Source organism: Panthera tigris, chromosome C2 (assembly GCF_018350195.1).
Source record: "Panthera tigris isolate Pti1 chromosome C2, P.tigris_Pti1_mat1.1, whole genome shotgun sequence".
NCBI lineage: Eukaryota > Metazoa > Chordata > Mammalia > Carnivora > Felidae > Panthera > Panthera tigris.
This window is the reverse complement of record NC_056668.1, coordinates 67,228,760-67,252,750: the sequence shown is the minus strand read 5'-3', so window position 1 is coordinate 67,252,750 and position 23,991 is coordinate 67,228,760. Positions and strand designations below refer to the sequence as shown.

Genomic DNA, 23,991 nt, shown 5'->3' with positions numbered 1-23,991 from the left:
TGCTAAAGTACTTTACATACATCATCTCATTTAATTCACATAAGCGCTCTGAGGGGAAAGAATGATTATTACCTCTATTTTAGAGACAAAGAAGCTGGGGCTTAGTGAAGTTAAGGTTCCCTGCCTGTGGTCACCCAACTTGTAAGTGACTGGCTTGAACCCAGGTCTCTCTGTCTCCAGAGCCTGAATGCTCAGAAATATGCCATTCAACCACTTTAACCACCTATGGGCAGATTCCCACTGCTGGAGGGATTTTAGGTAGGGCATTTGGCAGGGAGAGTGCCAGGCTAATGTCCTGTGAGAGCTCTCATGGAACACTTTCTTACCCCAGCAACTGGTAGGGGCTAATGACTGGGATCTTGTTTTCCACAGAGTCAGCTGTGGATCTGGCTTCGGGAAGCTTTGGGGACAGGGATTGGGGGAACTTATGGATCCCTGGGGCTTACTTGGGCTTAGCTCATGGAGGTGAGGGTGGTGGGGTAGGCAAGGATAGGCAAGGAGCTCAATAATACTGCCTTATATTAACCAGACTGACATTTTTTCAGTTTATATTGTCCATGAACTATTATAACATTATTATAACAGAAGCATTTTCTTAGAGATAAAGCTACATATAGCAATATTAATTACAGATACAGCTCATTGGATTCATGCAGTTCCTTCCCAACAATTTGAGGTGATTCTTGTGATCCTGGAATCTAAACATGGCATCACTATGACATTCTCCACCAGACATGTTGGTGTAGGAGGGATGCTAACCTTCTAGATGTCACATGATAGCAGCAGCAAGTAGGAGACCAAATATCTTATGGTTTTCATAAATAGGAGGGGACATGTTCACCTTATGCTCTTGAACACTTGAAGTTCTCTTCCCATTGTCAAGGTGCTGGGAAGCACTGATGATGTTCTGTCTTTCAGACTCTTAACTCTAGTGGTGGCCAGTCTGAACTTTTTTCACTCTGCACACTTTTGTGTCTGGGTCAGGCTGTCTGCAATGTTCAGGGCAGGCATTTCGGTGTTAAGAAAAAAAGAAGGGAATAGGTGGGTTACTAAAGTCTTGGTTTTATATCTGGGCAGTTGGATGGGATAGAATGGAGGATGAGAACAGAGGAAGAGACATGAACAGCAAATCTGACTATGATGATCTCAACACTCTGACATCTCCAACCACAGAAGGACACGGTTCTTTTTTTTTTTCTTTTTAACTTTAGAGGAAACATTAGTCAATTCACTGTTATTTAAAGCAGTGCAACTAAATTTGAGGTGTTTGGCGTGTCTTATTCCTCCTTCCACACACAGGGGAAAGGAGTCTGGGGCGATTCCTCATCCCTGTCAGAGAACACGATCCCAGGAATCCTCTCTGGATCCTCCCTGGACTGGCCACCTTCTTCCATTTTATGAATGCAGTATATTTTCTGTGACAGTGCTGCCACCACCACTGATGACAAAGCTTTGTGAACTGGACACTACAAGTGCTGGGGACATCTCTTCAGGGTCCTCCATCTCTGGTCGGAAGTCCCCGTCTACAGGCCCTTGAAGGCCTCTCTCCTGGGCACTCAGTTCTGAGTCTGTCTCCCCGCACTGTAGTGGGAGTAATGCCTGATGTCTGGTGAGGGTCTCATTGCTTTTCTGGGCCTCCAGGGAGTTCTGGTGCATAGAATTCCTGTGAGCCATGGCACTCTTCTGAGGCTCATCAAAGCTCAGTGAGAAGGTGACTGTGCCACTGCCGAAGATGACTTTCTGCTTGCATCTGGGCTGTGGCTGTGGCTGTGGCTGCTGCTGTAGGGACGAGGGCTGCTGTGGCTGCGGCTGCTGCTCTTGTTGGGTCAGGGCCAGTGGCTGCTGCTGCTTTTGCCTCTCGGGCTGTGGGAAGGGGTCTTCACTGTTGCTCTTACTGCTGATGGAGGAAGAGGGTGTGGATCCCGTGGAGCCCCCAAGGCTGCTGGACCGCTTGCGAGAGACGTTGCTGCGGCGCAGCGTGGCCCGGGCTGCTACTTTGAAAGCATGGGCAGCAGTGCTGCAGCGCACCTCCTCGATGGTGTTACGTGATGGCTTGAAGAGGATGATGTAGACCTTGTTGAAGAAGATGCAGGCCAGCAAGCCAAAGCTGGCTGCCAGGATGGCGATCACTTCCACAGCAGAGACAAACTTGCCATAGGTGCTGGCGTAGGCTGGAATGAAGGAGATCCAGACGATGAAGAAGATGAGCATGCTGAAGGTGATGAACTTGGCTTCATTGAAATTCTCTGGCAGCTTCCGGGACTTGAAGGCAAAGAAGAAGCAGATGGCAGCCAGTAGGCAGGTGTAGCCAATTAAGAAGCCCAGGGCCATTAGCGAGCCCTCGTGGCATGTGATAAAGATGATCTCATCCTCCAGCTCGTGGTTGCGGTAGCTTGAGGGTGGTGCAGTGTAGAGCCAGATCACACAGATGACAATCTGCATGAAGGTGCAGAGGAAGACCAGCAGGAACTGCAGGTTGAGCCCCCACCACTTGCGGTGGAAGCTCGTGGGGATCTTGGCCTCAAACACCAGGAGGACACGGTTGGTTTTCACTAGGATGCATGATATGCAGAGCACGAAGCTGATGCCAAAGGCTGGCTGGCGCAGGCGGCATGTCCAGTCCTGGGGCTCACCAATGAAGAACAGGGAGCTGGAGAAGCAGCAGAGCAAGGAGAAGAGGAGGAGGTAGGAGAGCTCTCGATTGGTAGCCTTGACAATGGGTGTGTTACGGAACTTGAGGAAGACACCCAGCACGAAGGCTGTCAGGAAAATGCCCAGCACAGCAAAGAGAGTGAGTGCAATCCCAAAGGGCTCCGTCCAGGACAGAAACTCAATCTCCTTGGCAATGCAAGAAGTGTGGTTCTCATTGGACCAGAAGTCATCGGGGCACTTGTCACAGGCACTTGCATCTGTAAAATGTTTCAGGGAAGAGTTAGTCACTGTGGGGCATAGACTAAGACCTGAGTGTAAAAGTGTTGGTAAGGGTATACAGATTATTGGATGCGGTCACTTTAAACTTTCTTTGTTAGTGAAATGATCGAACTCTGACTTATGTTTGTTAACATACTTATTTAATTTCATGTATTTTTAATAGTTCTGTTATTTTTTTCCTTTGTACATGGTGGGGGGTGGTGCTACCCCTATTAGCACTACTTGCTGATGGTCTTTAGCAGAGAATGATCACTCTTGCTGGGCAGGTGGCTGGCTGCCTACATACCAGGAATCTAGCATAGTTTACCAACTTCTCACAGTATTCACACTCAGCTTGATACATTTTGGATATATGGATGGACTTTGTGGACATGTCAGAGCAGACTTCCTCTTCGATCAAGGCAGAATATCCCACACAAACGACCTGTGCCTTCCTCACTCCACATTCATGACTTTCCAATGAGGGAGACTGCAGATGCATTCAGTCAGTAGACATTTATTAAGGCTCTACTATGTCCCAAACACCTTGCAGTTTTGGGGAGTTAAAGGAACATGGGCTTTCAGTCAGAGATATGGATGGGAATCCTGGCTCTTCTGTTTACTAGCTGTTTGGTCAGGCTCCTTAACCTCTCTGAGCCTCAGTTTCAATCATCTATGCAAAGAAAGCAATAATCCCATTATTGTGGTAAGGATGAAATGAGATAATAACAGTAATAATAACAATTATAGTTAATATGTGTAAAGCATCTCCAAATGCCAGTTAAGGTTTTTACTTAACATTTATCTAGAACTTAGCATGTGCTATAACAGTATTAACTCATTTAATTCCCCCAACTCTGTAAAATAGGTTTATTATTATTTCCACTTTGTAGATGAAGAAACTGAGGTACAGGAAAAGCGTAAGTAAGACAGCAAATACAATGCCAGGCACCCAACAGGCAATATATCATGGCCTATTAATTGTGTAGTGTAGAACAGACAGAACTTTGTCTATTTAGGGCTACTGAGCTGTAAGAAAAGGAATATCAAATTGGAGAGTGGCATCAAAGTAAAACGAAAGATGTGTAACCTTTTATGGTATTACAAGGCATCCAATATTTCTTTTCTATCCCCCTCAATGCCCAGCCCAACGTGACTCTCAGACATACCTTGTTAAATGAGAAATTGTGCGAAGTACCTCCTCAGCCTACCCCTTCCAGGGACTTGGCTGACCCCAGTGCTCCAAAGTGAACTGAGCACTGCAGGAGAGCATGTTCCTTTACCTGTTTCATCACTGTACTCCCCATCAGGACATTCCACACACTCAAAGCAGCAGGTGGGCTCCCCCTCAATGATTCCTTTTCTGGTCCCTGCCAAGCAGTCTCGACTGCAGTTGGAGAAAGGTACCTAGAGAACCAAGAGCACAAAAGTGAAGGGCTGCAGCTGTGGGATCAGTCTCCCCTTTTGACACAAGCACGGAAGAGGAGTTTGTGCACAAGGACCAGTACAACAGACTTCAGACTCATTCCAGACAGAGGAAGCCCCAGAGATCCTTGTTCTTATTATCAATGAAAGGGAGGTGGGAAAAAAAAAAAGGAAAGGGAGAGGTGTCCTTGGGCAAGTGCCTGCAGGTGTGCGTGCGCACACACACACACACACACACACACACACATCCATGGGAGTCTGGGAAGATTAATTGTTGCCACTCTACACAGTGACCAAAATCCTCCTTACATAACCCCCCCATTCCATTCCCTCCAAGTCCCAGAATGGGACATCTGTTTGCTTTCCATGGAAACAAGAGTTTAAGGCAAGCTAAAAGATGCAGGGACACAGGTCTACATACATATAGAGGGATAATCACAAAGGGAGATGCTGAGATGAGAGGAAATTTGTTTAGAAAATGGGATTCTGAACTTTGCAGTGAATTGCAATTCCTGCAACTTTATTTTAGGCTTTATAGGGTGACTTCTGAGATCCTTGAACCACTCAGCAAGGCAGGCAGGACAGGCATAGAGGAGCCAAAAGTAAATGGATCAGAAAAATATGTCAGGTAACTACTACCCAAAAGAAATCTGCAATAGTGATATTAATTTCAGATAACATAGATTTTATTTATTTATTTCATTAGTGGACTTCAGGTGCATGGAATTTGATTAATCATAATCCTTGTTTTCCCATCATTACTTGTTCATATTTCAATCACTTTTAGCCAGTCATTTTTAATGACTACCCCCCAAAAAAGCTAGGACTAGAACAGTAACCTGCACTTAACTGTATGCTTTCCTCTAACCTCTTGCTTCCTTCCCTACTATATATTCATACCTGAGATGACCACCATTCTCTGTTTGTCACAGGCAAATGACATTAAACATTCTTTCTTTTTAAAAAAAAACACTAAACTTTCAAGGGACAGATGAATCTAATCTTATGTGAACTCTACCAGAGATTGGGGGGAAAAAAGGGGAACATCTTCTAACTCATTCTTATATAAAGGCCAGTATAACTCTGATTCCAAAACCAGATGAGAACAGTATGAAAAAGAAAAAAAAAATTACGGGCCCATCTCACTACTTTAAGTTGTCTTTAGAAGCAGACCTGAGTTGTGGATTTGTCTACAAGTGTTTGCAAGGAAAGTTCTCCCAAGAAACCAGGAAGAGAATGGAGCAAGTCAGACACAGAAGGGAAGAAGACAGCAAGGGTATGATCTTGAGCAAAGTCCCTTAGAGGGTAGCTTCTGCCTGATCCCATAGGGGAACTCTGGACTGTAAGTTATTCCTTAGAGCTGTCCTGACCTAAGGAAAAGGGAGCCAGGGTTTTTGTACTTCCACACCACTCATTGTTAAGGATCTTTTTAGGGAAATGTAAATTTGTAGACTCTTCTGCCTTTCTGAGCCCTGTGGGCAAAGTGGGTTCTATTAGCTCGCTGGTAGTTTTCTGAAAAAGTGTGGTGAGTTCTGTTGGAAGCAAAAATATATAGAAGTCCTGGAGATATACGCAAAGTGTAAGGAATCTGAAAGGACCTGAGAAGAGTACAGCTACTTTTTATCACTTGAATATAGATGAAAACACTAAAACAATTAACAAACTCAAAGGACATAGGAAAGAATATGTAGCATGATCATGTTAGGTTTGTGCCAAGAATGCAAACAAGTTCAGTACTAGAAAATCTATACTGCATCTATATATATATAATCCACTGCATTAATAAATTAATGGAGAATAATCATGATCATCAGTAGATAAAGAAAAAGCATTTGATGAAATTCAACACAAAATAGCAATTAAAAACCTACCTGAAAAAGGGAGATAGGAAGAAATATCTTTAACTTAAAAAGGGCAATATAAAAACTTCTTAGGTAAACATCATTCTACATGAAAAAATAAAAGCATTTCTTTTAAAACAAGAATGCCCACTATAACCACTATTATTAAACATTGCAGAGTTCATAGCTAGTGGGATAAGACAAGAAAAATAAGGGCATAAATATTGGAAAGAACTCAGTAAAACTTGTTATTTACAGATGATATGATTGTCCACGTAGAAAACTTAAAAGAATCAGCAACCAAATTATTAGAAATAATTGGGGAGCAGCCTCAGACTGCCACAGACTTTTCTTACCCAAGTTTCATTAGTTTTTCTTAAAAAGGCACTTCAGCTTTTGTTTGCTTTGGTTGATTACCATATCCTTAAATGGTTGTTTTTGACAGTTTTGTCCAATTTATTGCTTTATTGTTTCAGAAGCTCTTCTTCTCATTCCATATGATCATGTCAAGTAACACAGAAGGGTGCATACTATTTCCAAAATGTTTCTTTAAAAAAATTTTTTTTTAAATATTTATTTATTTATTTATTTATTTATTTATTTATTTATTTATTTTGAGAGAGAAATGGAGTGCAAGCAGGGGAGGTGCAGAGAGAGAGGGAGACACAGAATCTGAAGCAGGCTCCAGGTTCTGAGCTGTCAGCACAGAGCATGATGCAGGGCTCAAACTCAAGGACCGCAAGATCATGACCTGAGCCGAAATCAGACGCTTAACCGACTGAGCCACCGAGGCACCCCTCAAAATGTCTCTTTAATAAGACTCTTCCCTTCTCTCCCCACCTACCTGCTTGACTTGGAGACATCTTACAAAGTTAAACACATGGAAATCAACAAAGGAAATTTTGTACTATATCAGAAAAATAACTGGTTTGACGAGGATTTTTTAGAAAACTTGAAGAGAAAATAATTGGCATTATTTTCTAATGAAAGAGGGATATAAATGACAGTATTGGACCTGATGATTGCTAAGATTCTTGGGACCTTGGGAAGGAAAAGAAAGGAAAAGAACTAGTGAAGGACATTAGTACTTTCAACTATAGTAACACAGTACCCTCAGAGATGTTATCTTTCCCAAGTTACCAACCCATTTGATTTTCTAAGAAATTGTCCTTTTGATTTATAGGTCAGCCCGGAGCTATTTGGATAACAGGGAACTACCTCTGTGTGAATTGTCCAGACCCTACCTTGAGTGATATTTCTGTTTGCTTAAATATTTCACTCTGGTTGGGGAAAGTTTTAGTCAAGGAAACTATTAACCATTTAGCCAAGGGATCAGATTTGTAAAGAATAAGAATTTTCTGAGGATTATCATCTGTATACTAAACACTCATGGATTTCATGGAGAACCTTGGCATTAGAGCTATATGACAAGAGCTAACAAGAGTTAGTGAGTTGAGGGAAGTGGTCTCATCATTTTGCAAGTCCAGTGGTGAAGCCTAAGGCCCTTCCGAAGTCTAGCACAGTTTCCTGCCTGTGGTGGAGGCATCTGTGGTTCTGATGGACAGCACATACCTCCCTGGAGAATCCACTCCACAGGATTTTCTCCTCATTGATGAAGAGCCTTTCTCCTTTCTTGGCATAGACGTTGTAATATCCGACTTCCTTAAACACTATGGAGCCATCCTCTGGAGAGAGGTGCCAGTTGATGATGGAATAGTTCCCCACCAGGTCCCCACATTCATCGAAAGTCACCTGCTCCCCCATATTGTTGGTAAAGTTTAGGTGCCGTAGGTGCTTCAGGACCTAAAGAGGAACAGAGACTTTGAGTACAAGCCACAGGGCTACCACATATGTTTAAGTATGTTATGTACTGCATGAGGACAGTAAACTATCTTGTTCTAACAAAGTGGAAGGAACATAACTTTAGGAAGAGGCACCTTTTTCTAATTTACACTAAGGTAATTGTATGTGTTAGCAGTAGCCCTGGTAAGCCACAGGCTTTACTTGATACTCAAATTGTAACTGGGGCGAAAACACCTTCTTGAAGTCAGGAAAGTAGACTGGGCACATCTCACCATGGCCCCTGGCCAAATCAAGTCTTCTGCAGGTACATCATCAACTGGTGGTGCCCCAGGAAGGGCAGGGTTTGTAACCCAGAGCCATTCCTGGTGCCTTCTGAGATGGGTTTTGGGGAAGGAGTGGAGGCATGAAGTACTTTTAAGATCTGTTCCATCTTTCTTTATGCTGCTGCCTCTGTGAAAGTGTCTTGCTGCCAAAAATCATGGAGTGGGGTGAGTGGAAGGAAGAAAGAAATGAGGCTGTGGGTGGAGCCCTCACCATCACTGTTGTAACAGTCATGGCCAATCCCTTAATCTTTGCAGGGTTTTATATGTCATATAACTCTTGTATAAAAAAGTAATGATAATAATTGTTAAACTTTAGGGGCGCCTGGGTGGCTCAGTCGGTTAAGCGGCCGACTTCGGCTAAGGTCATGATCTTGCGGTCCGTGAGTTTGAGCCCCATGTCGGGCTCTGTGCTCACGGCTCAGAGCCTGGAGCCTGTTTCAGATTCTGTGTCTCCCTCTCTCTGACCCTCCCCCGTTCATGCTCTGTCTCTCTGTCTCAAAAATAAATAAACGTTAAAAAAAATTTTTTTTTTAAATTAAAAAAATTTTTAAAAATAATTGTTAAACTTTATTGGTCATTTTACTACATTTTAGGCGCAAATGCTAAATGCCTTATATTTATTATCTAATCTTATCCTTACAACAAATAGTACTATCACCCCCATTTTACTGATGGGGAAAGTGAGGCATAGGAACAGAAGTATCTTGTTTAGGGTTACACAGTTAGCAAGTGGTGCAAAGCCTGCGCTCTTAATGGCTATGCTCTATTGTAGTATTGTTAGGCACCTGGCTTTGCTTCCTATGTGGCCCTGACATGGGTCAGGAGGAGACAGTGAACACTCAGCCCCTTCATGTGGGATGTGCCAGGGGTCCCAAGGCATCAAGAGAGAATAACACATGGTCCAGCCTGTGAATATAAGTGTTCTTGCTTCTACTGCACCTCACAAGTCACCGAGATTTATCACCCTCCTCCAGCTCTGAGCATGTTTCCTCACCTTGTAATGAGAGGGCTGGTCCAGAGAGGTTGAGGAATCTCTGCAAACTCTGGTATGGACTCTTCTCTCTGTTCTGTGGCTTCATGGTCCCTGAGGTACATCTAGAGGCACCTCTCCCTTTTATCATTATTTTTATCATTACCCCTAAAAAACCAACATCTAATCTGACACTGGGGAAAAGTTTGGGTTGAGTCTGTCTAATGGATGGCTTTACTGAGGCCTTGCACCTATTATCCAGGTTAATATTCATGACAAACTAGGTGACTTAGCTAGGCCCCTTCAGGGCACCTTTAATATTCTACCCATTCCAGAGATGACACTGCTTTTTAAAACTATATATCTGTATTCACTTTACTTTCAAATAAACATTTATTGTAAGGAAAATTAAATAGGGAAAAGGAGTCACCTGAATTTGCTCATAAACAGCTCTGGGACAAGTTTGGAGACAGAGTCAATGGCAGACCATGTATGCACACAAGCATACCACCCTGGGTGCCTCACCTAACCTTCTGTATGGGATTTACTACTTTAGTGTCCTCACTGCTACCCTGGCAGACTCTGGCTGCCCTGACTTTTGCCCAGAGCTATGGGGGAAAAGGGGGTGTCCTTCCCTTCCTGCTATCTGTTCTTCTATTCTGCAGTCAGAACTGCTGAGCTATCCTCCAAAAAGATGGAGAATGAATCCTACTGAGGATTCATGCTACCTGTGTTCTCCTGAGGCTTCCTTGATGGTCATCCATCTTATATTTTTTCCTCCATTTTTACTGACCTTTTAAAACTGTCTGCAGAGAAGTACCCCAGATATTTTCCTTTTTTATACCTCCAGTTCTCCTTCCTTTTCCTCCATGCTCTTGGAATGACCTGGCCTCCTCCTATACAGAATGATGTACATCCTTTTGTTTGTACCCCAACACATCCTTGTCCTGACACAGCTTTTCTTCCCTGAGAGGAACATACAGTCCTTCTGCTGTGTACAGCTGAGCTTCTCTTGAAGCACTTAGAACCTCATTCCTTCCACCCACTCTGGAACCTCCATTCCATAGTCATGCTTTTCTTTTCCCACATCCTGCTGGGGATCTATCATGGCTCAGATGAAATATTCTTCAAACTTCTCTAGGTAGCTTCCAAAACCTTCCATACTTTGGTTTCATGTACCTACCATTACTTGTTAGTGCAAATGTTTTATCCTAGTCATACAGTTTCCACTGTCCTTTCCACAATCATGCTAACTCTGTCTTTGCTCTGATGTGTGTAAAAGGAGATGAGAAGAGTGGAGAGGTAGGGAACTACCTCTTATTTACACTTCCTATGTGCCAGGCATTGTACTAAAGCTTTACACACAATATCTCATTTAATCCTCACAACCACTCTATTATTATATTCATTTTATAGATGAAGAAACTGAGGCATAGAAGTCAAGAAACTTGCCGGTCATAAGCTAGAAAGTTCTTGAGCTGTGATTTAAACAGGAGCTTTTCCTGCTGCACTCTCCTGCCTCTAATATAAATGATTTAGAATGTCCATGGCAAATATTTGTCAGTAATATTTCCTCATTAAATATATTTTGAAAAAGCATCACTGTTATTTGAAGAATAATTTTAAAAGCATATATACAGCAATAAAACTGGAGTATTGAGCATAAATTTACTTCCTTCTTATTCAGGTTTAATTCCTTGGTTCTCAATATGCCAGGCAACAAGCTTCCTCTCTCCTTTTCTCTGTCTTTAACTTCTCTGCAGTGAAAGTCTCCAGGCATTAGTGGATGAATAACGAAGGGAACAGGGACAGTCATTTTATAATTAAATTGTTATCTTCTACATTGGTCAGGCTGGACAGAAATGTGACTCAAAGATCACCACTGGCTGTAATCCTTTTGTGTTGCTATTGGCATGGGATGGAGATTTCTACCATAATCCTAACATGAAAGAAGAAGAAGTCAATCAAAAATCATTTTCTTAAAGTTTCCATTAAAAAATTATTGTAAACACAGGGTGAGATGTGTGTGCTGTTAGAATCAGTCAACAAGTAAATATTTATAGACTATCCACTATGTGTTCTGAGCTAGGCTGCAGTAGTATAAGACATAGTAATATAGTCCTCATGAGCTAACTTATAGGGTATCAGCTCTAAATAGAGCTAAATTCAGAAGGGATGGAAATTTAAAAGGGCTGAAGAGGTCAATACAGGCTTGAGGCATGGTAGAAATTTGGATTGGCAAAGGACAGAAAGAAGGAGGGTGTTAAAAACAGTGGGAATAGCATGGACAAAGATCAAGTTAGGAATAAGCATGAAGTGTTCTGGGGGCAGTAAAGAAACCAGTCTCTCAAAATTCGTGTACATGCTAGAGAACAAGAGGAAATAAAGTAGATAGGTAAAGAGGATTCAAGGCAAAGAGGCTGGATTTCATATTAAAAGGCACAGGATCAGATAATAACAGGTTGATGAGAATGTAGAGAAATCTCCATACACTGTTGGTGGGGATGTAAAATGGTGCAGAGACTTTGGAAAATAGTTTGACACTTTCTCAAAAAGTTAAACATAAGAGTTACCACTTGACCCAGGAATTCCACTCTTATGTGTAATCCCAAGAAAAATGAAAACAGATATCCAAACAAAAACCTGAACACTACTGTTCATAATTCATAATAATAAAAAATGGAAGCAACTTAAATGTATATCACTCGAATCAATGGATAAATAAAATATGTTATATCCATATGATGGGATACTATTCAAGCCATAAAAAGGAATGAAGTACTGATACATGCTACAACAAGGATGAACCTTGAAAACATGCCAAGTGGAAGAAGTCAGTCACACAGACCACATATTTTATGATTCCCTTTATATGAACTGTGCAGAAATATCCAAATATAGAGAGACAGAAAGTAGATTGGTGGTATTTAGGAATGGGGGGATGAGAAAGTAGGGGGTGATAGCTAAAGGGTATGAAGTTTCTTTTTGATGTGGTGGAAAGATTCCAAACTGATTGTGGTTATGGTTATACAACTCTGTGAATATACTAAAAACCACTGTAGTAGGTGAACTGTATGATATGTGAATTATGTATCAATAAAGCTGTTACCAAAAAAGGAGGTATTGAAAGGGATTTCAAATGTCCAAATGTGACTTCATTGGTGGAGCAGGTAGAGACCTTGATAACAAGGTAAACTTGAGTACATTTGGTATCAAGAGTTTACTAATGAGACATCGCAATTCTAGCCTCAGATGGGACAGGGAGATAAGGATAGGCAGAAGGTAAAAGCAGGGCAAACATCTTATCCAGAAAAGGAAGAACCCAGGATCTTTGTGGCTAGAAATTTTATACCCAAAATTTATTAGACAAATCTCCTCTAAAGTTAAAGACACTATCTTATTCCTTTCTGTGTCCCCAGTGATTTGTAGAGGGCCCGAATTTGAATGGATACTCAAACTATGTCTGTTGAATGTTTAGTTGACAGTCTAGGCATTAAACTAACACTGTTGAATTTGTCAAGTGGTGCTCATGATGAGGTGTTCACCAGTCTGAGGATAAGTAAAAAAATAAATAAGGTCAATATGGTGTCTATATCAGTTAAAAGAGCAAGTAGGTAGAAAATCAATAAAGGTGTAAAAGACTTGAACAATACTTGATCAATAGCACTTGACCTAATTGATATTCATAGAACACTCAACCCAATAGCAGTAGAATACACACTCTTTTCAAGGGTACGGAGAATATTTACCAAGATAAACCATATTCTGGATAATAAAACCAAGTTTCCATAAATTTAAAAATATTCAAACAAAGTATGTTTTTTGACTCCTGAGAATTTAAATTAGAAATCAGTAACAGAAAGATATTTGAAAAATCTCCAGATACTTGGAAACCAAATAACATACTTCTAAATAATATACGGGGTTAAAGAAGAAGTGGAAAGGAAAGTTAGAATGTATTTTGAATTAAATGAAAATGAAAACATAGCATACAAAATTGGGGGGATGCAGCTAAAGCAACATCTAGAGGGAGATTTTTAACAATAAAATTACTATAGTATAAGAGAAGAAAGGTCTCAAATTAATGACCCCACTTTCCAACCTAAGAAACTAGAAAAAGAAGAGCAAATTAAATTCAAATAAAGCAGGAGAAAGGAAGTAATAAAGCTCAGAGCAAAAATCAATGGAATAGAAAACAGAAACATAGAAAATCACTAAAACTAAAAGCTGGTTCTTTGGGAAGATCAATAAAATTGATGACTCTCTTCCCAGACTGATCAGAAAAAAAGATGAAGATGCGTATTTCCAAACAAAGAATGAGAGAAGTGACGTCACTAGAGATCTTGCAGACATTTTCAGGATAATCTGAGAGTATTATAAATAATTTAATAAGCAATATTCTAAACAAATTTATGCCAATAAATTCGACAACTTAGACACCGTCTTTGAAAGACACAATCAAAGCTGTCTTCAAAGCTGTCTTCAAAGGAATAGTTCTATAAGTATTAAAGAAATTGAATTTGCAGTTCAGAATTTTCCCACAAAGAAAATTGGCCCAATTCACTGATAAATTCTGCCAAATATTTAAGGAAGAAGGTAATACCAATTCCACACAAACTCTTTCAGAACATTGACAGGGAGGCAATACTTCCTAACCCATTCTTTGAAGGCAGTATTACTCAGATACCAAAACTAGACAAAGATATTATTAGAAAATAAAACTATTGACCAATATCTCTCATGAACATAGAGGAATAATTTCATAACCAAATTTTAGTTGTCTACCTTCCTACATTGTTGTAGGAATGCAAGGGTGAACATTCAACTACATTAACATACTACAAAAGGGAAACCATATGATGATCTCGATAAATACAGAAAAAGTAGTTGGTAACATCCAATCTCCATTCCTGATAAAAAATTTCCATAATCTAGGAGTAAAAAGGAACCTCCTGAATCCTCTACAAAACCTACGGTTAACATTATGCTTAGTGGTGAGAGATTGAATGTTTTTCCTCTAAGATCAGGAACAAGAGAATAATGTCCATTCTCACTGTGGCTATAGAGTATTATACTGGAGGTGCTAGCCAGTGCAGTTGGGCTGAAGTCAGCTGATTCAGACTGAAAATATCAAGTTCTAAGTTCTACACTCAAACAAAAACAAACAAACAAAGGAACTTTCAGATAAGGTTGAGGATTTACTTTTTGAAAAACTTACCATTGAAGGTCATAAAAATTAAAGTTTTATATAATCAGTTATAACTTAAACCTATTTTTAAAAGCAAAATACTCAAAATTATACTGTGGGATTAAGGTCCAATACAATTTCTCCCTTTGAGGTATCACTGTAACTTAAAAGTCCCCCCAAAACTGTTCCATATAAGATTGATGACAGAAGTATGCCAGAAGATGAAGAGAGCAATCAACACTTGAGATATAGGACTGATATCCCCTTAATATAGAGAGATCCAGAATTATTCTATTAGCTATAATAAATTCATTCAAAGTAATAGCAGGAAAGATCAGGCCCCCCTTTTAAAAAATAAAATCAGTCAAAATAGATTTTTTTTAAGTTTCTTTTCTCCTTTTGGGTTTTTTTCATTAGTACAAATTAGGCTAAATTTTTTTTCCTGATAAGATCCTTAGGAAGCCTGTGTCAATTAAAAAACAATAGATGTTGGCAAGAATGTGGAGAAACGGGAACCCTTGTGCACTGTTGGTGGGAATCAAACTGGCGCAGCCACTCTGGAAAACAGTGTGGAGGTTTCTCAAGAAATTAAAAAATAGAACCACTCTACGACCCAGCAATAGCACTACTAGGAATTTATCCAAAGGATATAGGAGTTCTGATTCATAGGGGCACATGTATCCCAATGTTTATAGCAGCACTATCAACAATAGCCAAATTATGGAAAGAGCCTAAATGTCTATCACCTGATGAATGGATAAAGAAGATGTGGTTTATATATACAATGGGATACTACTTGGCAATGAGAAAGAATGAAATTTGCCGTTTGCAACAATGTGGATGGAACTGGAGGGTATTATGCTAAGTTAAATAAGTCAGGCAGAGAAAGGCAGATATCATGTGTTTTCACTCATATGTGGAATTTGAGAAACTGAACAGAAGACCATGGGGGAAGGGAAGGGAAAAAAAATAGTTTCAAACAGAGAGGGAGGCAACCTGTAAGAGACTCTTAAATATAAAGAACAAACAGGGTTGGTAGGGGGCAAGCAGGGGAGAGGGAAAATGGGTGATGGGTACTGAGGAGGGCACTTGTTGGGATGAGCACTGGGTGTTCTATGTAAGCGATGAATCACTGGAATCTACCCCCAAAACCAAAAGCACGCTGTATACACTGGATGTTAGCTAACTTGACAATAAATTATATTAAAAAAATAAAATAAGAGTAAAATTTAATGGTTTCTGTATCTTCATGTCTCCATAATCCTGTTTATACTCTTAAAATCTTTATTGAAGTGGTGTTTTTCCTGTCATTTACCTCTTTAATGAAGAGTTAAGTTTCAGCCCGAATTTTATTGTTTTTTTGTGGTTTTTTTTTGTTTTTTTTTTTGTTTTTGCATGGGCATTTTCTACTGACTTCTTTCAGACCACTCACCTTCTCTTTTATCTGTGCCTATGGCTCTACTGTTTTGCTATTCACTTAACCTCTATTTACCCCTGTTGCTTACCATTGTCTCATTCTCTTTATTTGTTCATTCAAAAAGTATTTATTAAGCACCTAATATGGGCCAAACAGGCACTTTTTTTAGTGACAAGAGACACAATTATATTCGAGATGGACAGAGAGATGTTTGCTATACTCTAATTTCGTCAGTTGTGTCCACTCTTACTTATTTTCACACTGTACTTTGTTTCTGTGTCTGTACTGTGAAACCATTGACTGACCCAGCAGCCTCTTAGGAGTTAGAAAGGATGTGCCTAAAGGGACAATTTGGCACATGGTTCTTTTAACAGTAACCTTGGTTGCTGCCTGGGGGCAGATGTGGCTAGGTACGTGACTTTGGGCAAATCATTTTGGCTTCTCTGGGTCTTACTTTCCTCACCTACAAAAGAATACTACTCAAGACTAGTGTTTGCTGAACACTTATTATATATAGTCAGTATCCTGAGCACTTTATACATGTTAACTAAGGTCATCCTTATAATGAATTTCTACATCTCCATTTTTCAGGTGAGGAAAGTGAGGCACAGGCACATTAAGTGACTGCCCATGGCCATACAGTTGTTAGGTAGCAATTGAGATTTAGATCTAGTTAGCCTGGCTCTAGAGTCCAAACTTGTCAACCATTACATTATATATTATCCATTCAGCTGTAGGAGTCAGATTAGGTAGTCTATCACATTGTCTATTGCTAGTTACAAAGGTTAACTAATATAAAATATAGGTTGAGAAGATGGGCTTATTTTTAAAGTGGGATCATGGAGGCATGTATAATGCTTGTGGCAACACAAGCGGCCTTAATTGGAAAAGTGATCCATACTAAACGACATCCAGAACTCCATGCATGGCCTGTACTTTCCCAGTCCAGGGTCTTTTCATTGTTTTATATTTTTAATCAACTTTATTGCAGTAAAGTTGACAGAGGATAAAATATGTCTATTTTAAGAGTACTGAGTTTTGGCAAATGGACATGTCTGTGTAACCACCACTACTATCACCCCAAAAAGTTCCCAGATGTCCCTTCCAAGTTAATCTTCACCCCCACTTGCAGCCCTAGGGAGCTGTGGATCTCTTTTCTTTCTATCATTAGAGAAAGGATATCATATAAATGTAATTACAGGATGTATTCTTTTTTTTTTTTTTTTTTTTTTAGGTCTGGATTTTTTTCACTCAGCATGATGTTTTTGGGTTTTACCTATGTTACCTTTGCATTTGACATTTTCTCTAAGGAACACTTTCCAAAAATCCTGTCCATCCTTCAAAGCCCATCCCAGATGATATCTTTTGTTTTCTTCCTTACTTCAAATCCTAAGCTTTAAGGTACGTAGTGTTTCATCCTCACAGTCAGTTTTACCTTGTCCATTAATAATCACTTAATTGTTTTCTAAGGCATATCTCTAAGTCATCTCTTTAGATATCTTTAATATTTCTTTTGGCATTCTGACTGTCAAGTTTTGCATTTGAGCACTTAATTTTCTACATAATACCTTGCATATCAGGGAAGGTGGAGATGGAAACCATTTCATCCTTAAAAGGAATGACAGGGAATCTTTAAATTGATAATTACTGACCCACAAAAATCAACATACATTATAAAATAAGTTAGATATTTCCCCAAGCGAGAACACTCTTCTTTTGCAGTTTTAAAAGAGGGACTAATAGTTCCATTAAAAAAGAAAATATAAAAATTTCCTTGAGATTTGTAATCCAGCATAATATGCTTCTAAGTTATTTTATTTAGGGAGAAATATGAGGAAAATAAGAATAAATGAAGGGGAAGAGAAAGGAAAAAAGCTAAAAGAAAGACTGACACATAGAAGATAACATACAGACAGAGAAACTGACAGGGTTTTAAAGAAAATTAAACACTGGGAAAGACACATTAAGAGAGAGACACATAGTTTACAACATGCACACACAGAGATGATCACATATTATCTTTTATGTGGTAATATTTCCATCTTGTGGCCTTTTAGGGTATTTCCTCTAAAAGATTTTAAAGTCAAACTGTTGCTCATTATGAGCATAAATGGGAATTACCTCTTGGCACATACTCTAATGGCTAATTGAAATAAACCAAAGACTAGACACTAAAAACCCCCCCACTGTTGTCTAGGATTTCTAGTTCTTACACATGGCATCACTTAACACAGAGGGAACATGGGATGGGGTATACAAAGCACCCTGTTCACACAGAGGTGAATGAAGAATGGTTTGCACAGATAAGGAGTCTATTGTTTCTTGCCCACTTCCTACACTAAGAGTGCTGGGAGATCCAGACTGATCCTTATCTCCCCTCCATTTCTTCTGGTTTTCATCCCAATTCACACCCCTCTCCAAATCCCAATAGTATTAGCAATTTCTGGGAAGATCAATTTGATTTGGCTTCTGTTATCACCATGGTTTTGTCATCATGCATACCTATTTTTTGACTAGTGAGTGGTTGGTGTAAGGTGGGGGAAGTAGGAAGCATGCCTTGTGCACAGTCATCCTGAGAGAAGGAAGAAGGTGATTCCACACTTACATGATTTTCCATACAAATTTGATTGTTGGGCATGTGGTCCAGGCTTATCTAATCAAAACCAAGAATACCTAAACCAGAGTGATTGATGTAAGTAAGGGTGGGTTGTTAGATTGAACAGTTCTCTGCAAAGGGCTCTAGGTAGTGTTGTCAGGCCAAATCAACTAGATCACTACTCTTTCTTTCATTTATTCTACACATACACAGGTGTCAGGCATTCTGGACACAGTGTTGAACAGTCCAGTGGAGGAGTCAGTGTGAAGAGAGAGGTGAGGAGCAGTGGAGAAGGACTTGGGGATCTCCATGGAGGTCAGGAGGGAATTGTGTGCTGTGCGCTCATAAATTATCTGTTAGTGTTACTTTTAAGGATATGAATTGATAAATTTAGTGGGGAAAACATCAACAAAAGAAAGAACTTGTGATTGACCTAATTTAATCAGAAGTTTAATTAGTAAGAATCTATTTCAGTCAACTAAAGAGTTGTGGAAATTTAAGCTGAATATATAAATGGCAAAAATGAGGAAGAAAGATTGTAAAACGTGTATGTGGGAGTATGACTTGAGAAGACTTCTAGGAGAAAGTGAATTTTGAAAAAGTTAAAAATTTGTGGTGGACAGTGTTACGTGGGACAAAAATGGATGGTGCTTCAGGTGTGGGATATAATCTAAACAAAAATGCTATGCCAAAAATTCGTAAGTGCTTTATGGGGAGGTGCCAGTCAGGTTGGCTTATGAGAGAATTGAGAGAAGGTAGGGGTTGAAATCTAGGCTGAGATACTTACATTAGATTGTATAGATTATAGGGGTGATAGGTTTCCATATAGGTCTTAATAATGAGAGTGAATAGGGGTACCTGGGTGGCTCAGTCTGTTAAGTGTCCGACTTCAGCTCAGGTCATGATCTCACGGTTTGTGGGTTTGAGCCCTGTGTCAGGCTCCATGCTGACAGCTTGGAGCCTGGAGCCTGCTTCGGATTCTGGGTCTCCCTCTCTCTCTCTCTCTGTCTCTCTCTGCCCCTCCCTCTCTCTCGCTCCCTCAAAAAGTGAATAAACATTAAAAAATTTTTTTTAAATAATGAGAGTGAATAATTGCTGGTCTATCTCCTGATACAAAAGACATGGCCAACATCTTAAATTCTAGAATTCCCACCCAACTGCCTGGGTTCCTGAGGCTTAAAGGAAGCTTTTACAGAAAGCACACAGGACATTTTGGCCAATGACCACATGTTATTCCTCCCTAGAGCTGTGACTCTATTTTTCTGTCTCCTCTCCTGAATGAATTGTGCCAGACTGTGTATGAGCCAGGAGGGCACATCTTAACTTGTAAGTAGGGTCAACTGAGGTGTCTGTGTGGTGGATGTTTTTTTAAATTTTGTCTGCTTTGCTTCTCTTTTTTCCTCCTTTGGTAACACCCTGATTTCCCTTTGGGGGTCCACTCCCCTCTAACTCTCCCTATGTAATTTGAAAGGACTCCACTCCTAGCTTCAGTGATAGATATGTGATCTTAGACTGGTCGATCAGTGTGGTTTCTGGGACTTATACAGGAGATCTTGGGAAATAAGAGCCGAGTAGTAAAGATTTTATGAGCCTGAAGCTATTATAGAGGTTGAAAACTGCTAACCCTGAGGAATAAGGAACAGAGATGGAGATGAAAGCATCTACTTGTATCTGGAATACTTCTGAAATTTTCAGTATTATGGGCTACTAATAATATGAGTTTCTTCTGTTTAAGCCAGTTTGGTTTGGGTTTTCTACAGTATGGAACTAAAAGTCCCACTCTTGACTATAGCCTCATTCTTACAGCTTTTTTCATATATGCCCAAGCTTTGGTCTTGACAATCTAGATCTTACTTCCTTGTTTGGAAAGGAGTCATTGAAGAACAGAAATGTCAAATTACCCACTGGAAGCCTCTTTTCCCTTCAACCCCACCCTGGTCCTGTCGGCTTTTCAAGAGCTGGAGTCTTCCTTTTAGGAGACATGGAAGGGAAGGGAGGAAAGACAACAGTATTTGCTAAAAGATTGTCCCTTTGTTCCTCCATCTTAAAACTCCACTCTTTATCATAATGGCTCTTGAAGTCTTTTTTGGTCTTTGACTGTCATTAGAGTGCTTCTTTGCCAGGGTTCAGGAAACAGGTGATGCAGTGCAAGGAAGGAGACTTTAAGTACCTCATAGAGATGAGAAACTTTAGCCAACAATGATGTCTGAGTGTGGTTTTCCCCACAAGAGAAGGGCTGAGAAGCACTTGCAGGTCCTGGCTCATTCTGCCAGCCTCGACACCGCTCCTTACCCTATGATAGTCTCTAAAATGACTGACATAGGTTGTATATTCTTTGTTTCTTTATACCTTTTCCCAAGGGTCTGTGGTGGTAGGGTTCTACATACACAGCTGTTGTAGTTATCATTTTTAACCTGGTTGCCTAATTAGAAGCATATTGAAATGCTACTATAATAATCATCATCTGTTTAGAACTTGAAAGTTTATAAATTGCTTTCACATATGTCATCACATCTCATCTTTAAAAGAACCTTGGGCAGAAAGTGGGCTAGATATTGAGGCCATTTTACAGATGAAGAGACTGACTTAGAACAGTGGCTTGCCAGGGATGATGCAGCTAATTTATGGGTGAGCTGGAGCTCAAGCTGGAGACTGGGTCATTCAGCTCATGTTCAGGAATGTTTTCTCTCCCCTCCCCCTATAATCATGCACTCTCTGATAGGTCAGTCTGGAACTGAGGAAAAAATAAAAGCAGTGTAAAACAAGGTTTGATTGAAAAATCAAGGTAACTACACAAGACACGAACAACTATGTAGGATTTAAGTCAGACCAGACTTTTATCTTCAGAAATTTTATGAAATGAGAAAAATTATGATGTCTCTTCTATGTGCAATTCAATTCAAAAATACAAAACAAGACTAAAGTCTAAAATGAGTGTAGGAATTCCACCTAAGTTCCAGTTATTTTCTATGATAACTACTTCAGTGTTTATTTTTAAAATATCCAATATCAAATCTTTGTAAGGAGAGCTGTCTTTTTTTTTTTTTTTTTTTTTTTTTTCCTGTGCCCTTGATTTGCCTGTGTCCTAAGCTTAGTTGGCCTGTTGGGTGGTCTATCACATTATATTGTGAATAATACTTTGGTAAAAGTAGTGGCTAAATGCGATAACACTAGCATATGGAATTTAATAGGTACTAAACTAATACTTGTTATAAGAGGACAAGATCTGTAATTTACCATAATTGTAAAAATACTCCATGTACTCCATTTAATACATAGTATTAAATCTGTTCCAGGATATTTAAAAGCTCTTAGGGGCTGGGGCACCTGGGTGGCTCAGTTGGTTAGGCAACCGACTTCGGCTCAGGTCATGATCTCACAGTTTGTGGGTTTGAGCCCTGCGTTGGGATCTGTGCTGACATCTCAGAGCCTGGATCCTACTTCAGATTCTGTGTCTCCCCCTCTCTCTACCCCACCCTTGCTCACGCTCTGTGTCTCTCTGTCTCTCAATAATAAATAAACATTAAAAAAAATTTTTTTAAAGCTCTTAGGGGCCATACTTTAGTTATTCTGAACCCCTGGACTAAAGAACAGTTGAACCAAGGCTTTAAACAGATAACCAAATTAAATTACTATCAATTTTGCAGAAGTCAGTTACTTAGAATGTTTGAAAAGGCAATTTGAACCCAAAGCTATGTATAGCAACATCATTTAGATACTGTCTTTTTGAGGTGACCACTTTATCTGTCTTGCCTGGGTCAGTCCAATTCTGCTACACAGTGAACTGCTATCTAAGTGAAGTATGTACCTGCCAAGCCTCAACCTTCTTGATATCTGCGCAGGAACCATTGGTGAAGAGCCCTCTTCCAGGTAAGCATGTATATATATCTTGCAGGGCATGAGCAATGGAATAGACTGCTAAGTAGACATTGTAGGATATCCGTAAATGTGTATAATCCATGTAAGGGGTCTCCACGCTGCTGATGTTCTCGTCCCCTGTACAGAGAGGTCGCAAGGCAGTGGAGCTATTGCTTATCCTGCCACCACCTTCTTCATGACCTCTCAGGAAAGTGTCCAGTGCTAAAGGTCCTTTAGCACCTTCTTGGAGGTGGCAGTTAAAGGTTTCTTCCCAAAACTCCTTGGCAAAACCATTGTGGACAGACTTTCTGGGATGGACTTTCTGCAGGAATTCCCGGAAACCTGGGATCTGTCCAGCCTTCAGAGCGAATCCAATGGTGCCTCCAACCACATGGAAGTACTCGGGCATGGCAATCAAGGAAGAGCTGGCCCAGGCCTCGCTGGCCAGCCAGATCCTCCCTGTGATATTACGCCGGACAATCTCCTTGATAAGGGGTTCAAGGTCTGGGCCACTAGAGAAAACAACAATGACTTTGGCTGTGGAATTCTGGATCACCTCCACCACTTGCTGGATCTCTTCTTCATCAGAATACTGGGAGATGAGTTCACTGAAGTCGATGCAGATGTCCCTCTCCTCAGCTTCCTCTCGAAACTTCTCAATCCCTGGCCGGCCGTAGTCATCATCAGCAGCAATTGTGCCCACCCAGTTCCAGCGGAAATACTCGATAATGTCTGCCATGGCAGTGGCCTGGTGTTCATCATTGGGGATGGTACGGAGAAAGGACTTGAACTGATTTTTGTTGCTGAGGAGTCTGCTGGAGGAGGCATAGCTGACCTGGAAAGAACATAGGATGAATGAGTGAATGAGATGCCAGATGAACCTCAAGGCTCTGTGGGGTTGGCTTTTTGAGCATTCATTAATTTATCAAACATGCTGTTCATTGCAGATGGGATGAAAGGATGAAGACAACCAGAATATGTTCCTCTCCAGTGTGAGCACTCAAGCATCAGTCAGTCTTTGGGGGAGCATTCTAATTCCCAGTGGGTGATTCTTCACAATGCCACTTTCAGAAATGGGTCTGGCCATAAAGTCAACCCAACAATAGTAGAATCTACTTACCCTTTCAAGGAGAGTCTTTACACGCTGTTGCAAAGTTGCTCCTAACTTCCTTTGTGATGTCTCATTGGTTATCATATATCCATGTACACTTCTTCCTGTTATGTCCAGGTTCTGATCTAAACATTTAGCTTCCCCTTTACTATGATGAACACTGTGTCCATGACTCACTTCTGGAAGGAATGCAATTCTCTGTGGGTGATAAACCTAAGGCTCTTCAGAGGAGCCCCAAGGGGTTCTTCTTTCCTAGTCTGTCTAGGTTCTCTCCTTCAGTCTCCAGTTAGTCTCCCTCTTGTTAACGAAGGAGAGTTTAATAGTTCTTTTCTCTAGTTTTCTAGAGAGATTTTAAAGGAAACTAAGTTAAAAAATTGGGGGGAATGTCTTTAATATTTCTCACCCATTGAAACAATTAGTTTTCTATGTTTAGTGTTTTAAAATGAATTTTCCAATATATTTCTTCTTACCAATGAATAGTTTCTACATCAAAAACATGAAAGACATTGGTGTATGAAAGACCACAACCAACTTTGCTAAAGAGCATGA

General features: G+C 40.2%; 1 protein-coding gene across 1 annotated transcript in view; it reads right to left on the bottom strand.

The window, feature by feature from the left end:
* CASR (calcium sensing receptor) overlaps positions 1-23,991 on the bottom strand; it is a 76,695-nt gene continuing 52,704 nt past the window's right edge. Inside the window, exons 4-7 of the mRNA XM_042956734.1 lie at positions 22,282-23,166; positions 7,749-7,979; positions 4,194-4,317; positions 1-2,909 (exon numbers count right to left, since the gene is read on the bottom strand). Of these exons, the coding sequence (XP_042812668.1) occupies positions 1,396-2,909; positions 4,194-4,317; positions 7,749-7,979; positions 22,282-23,166 (2,754 nt within the window). The 3' untranslated portion in view covers positions 1-1,395. The remainder of the gene's footprint in view (positions 2,910-4,193; positions 4,318-7,748; positions 7,980-22,281; positions 23,167-23,991) is intronic.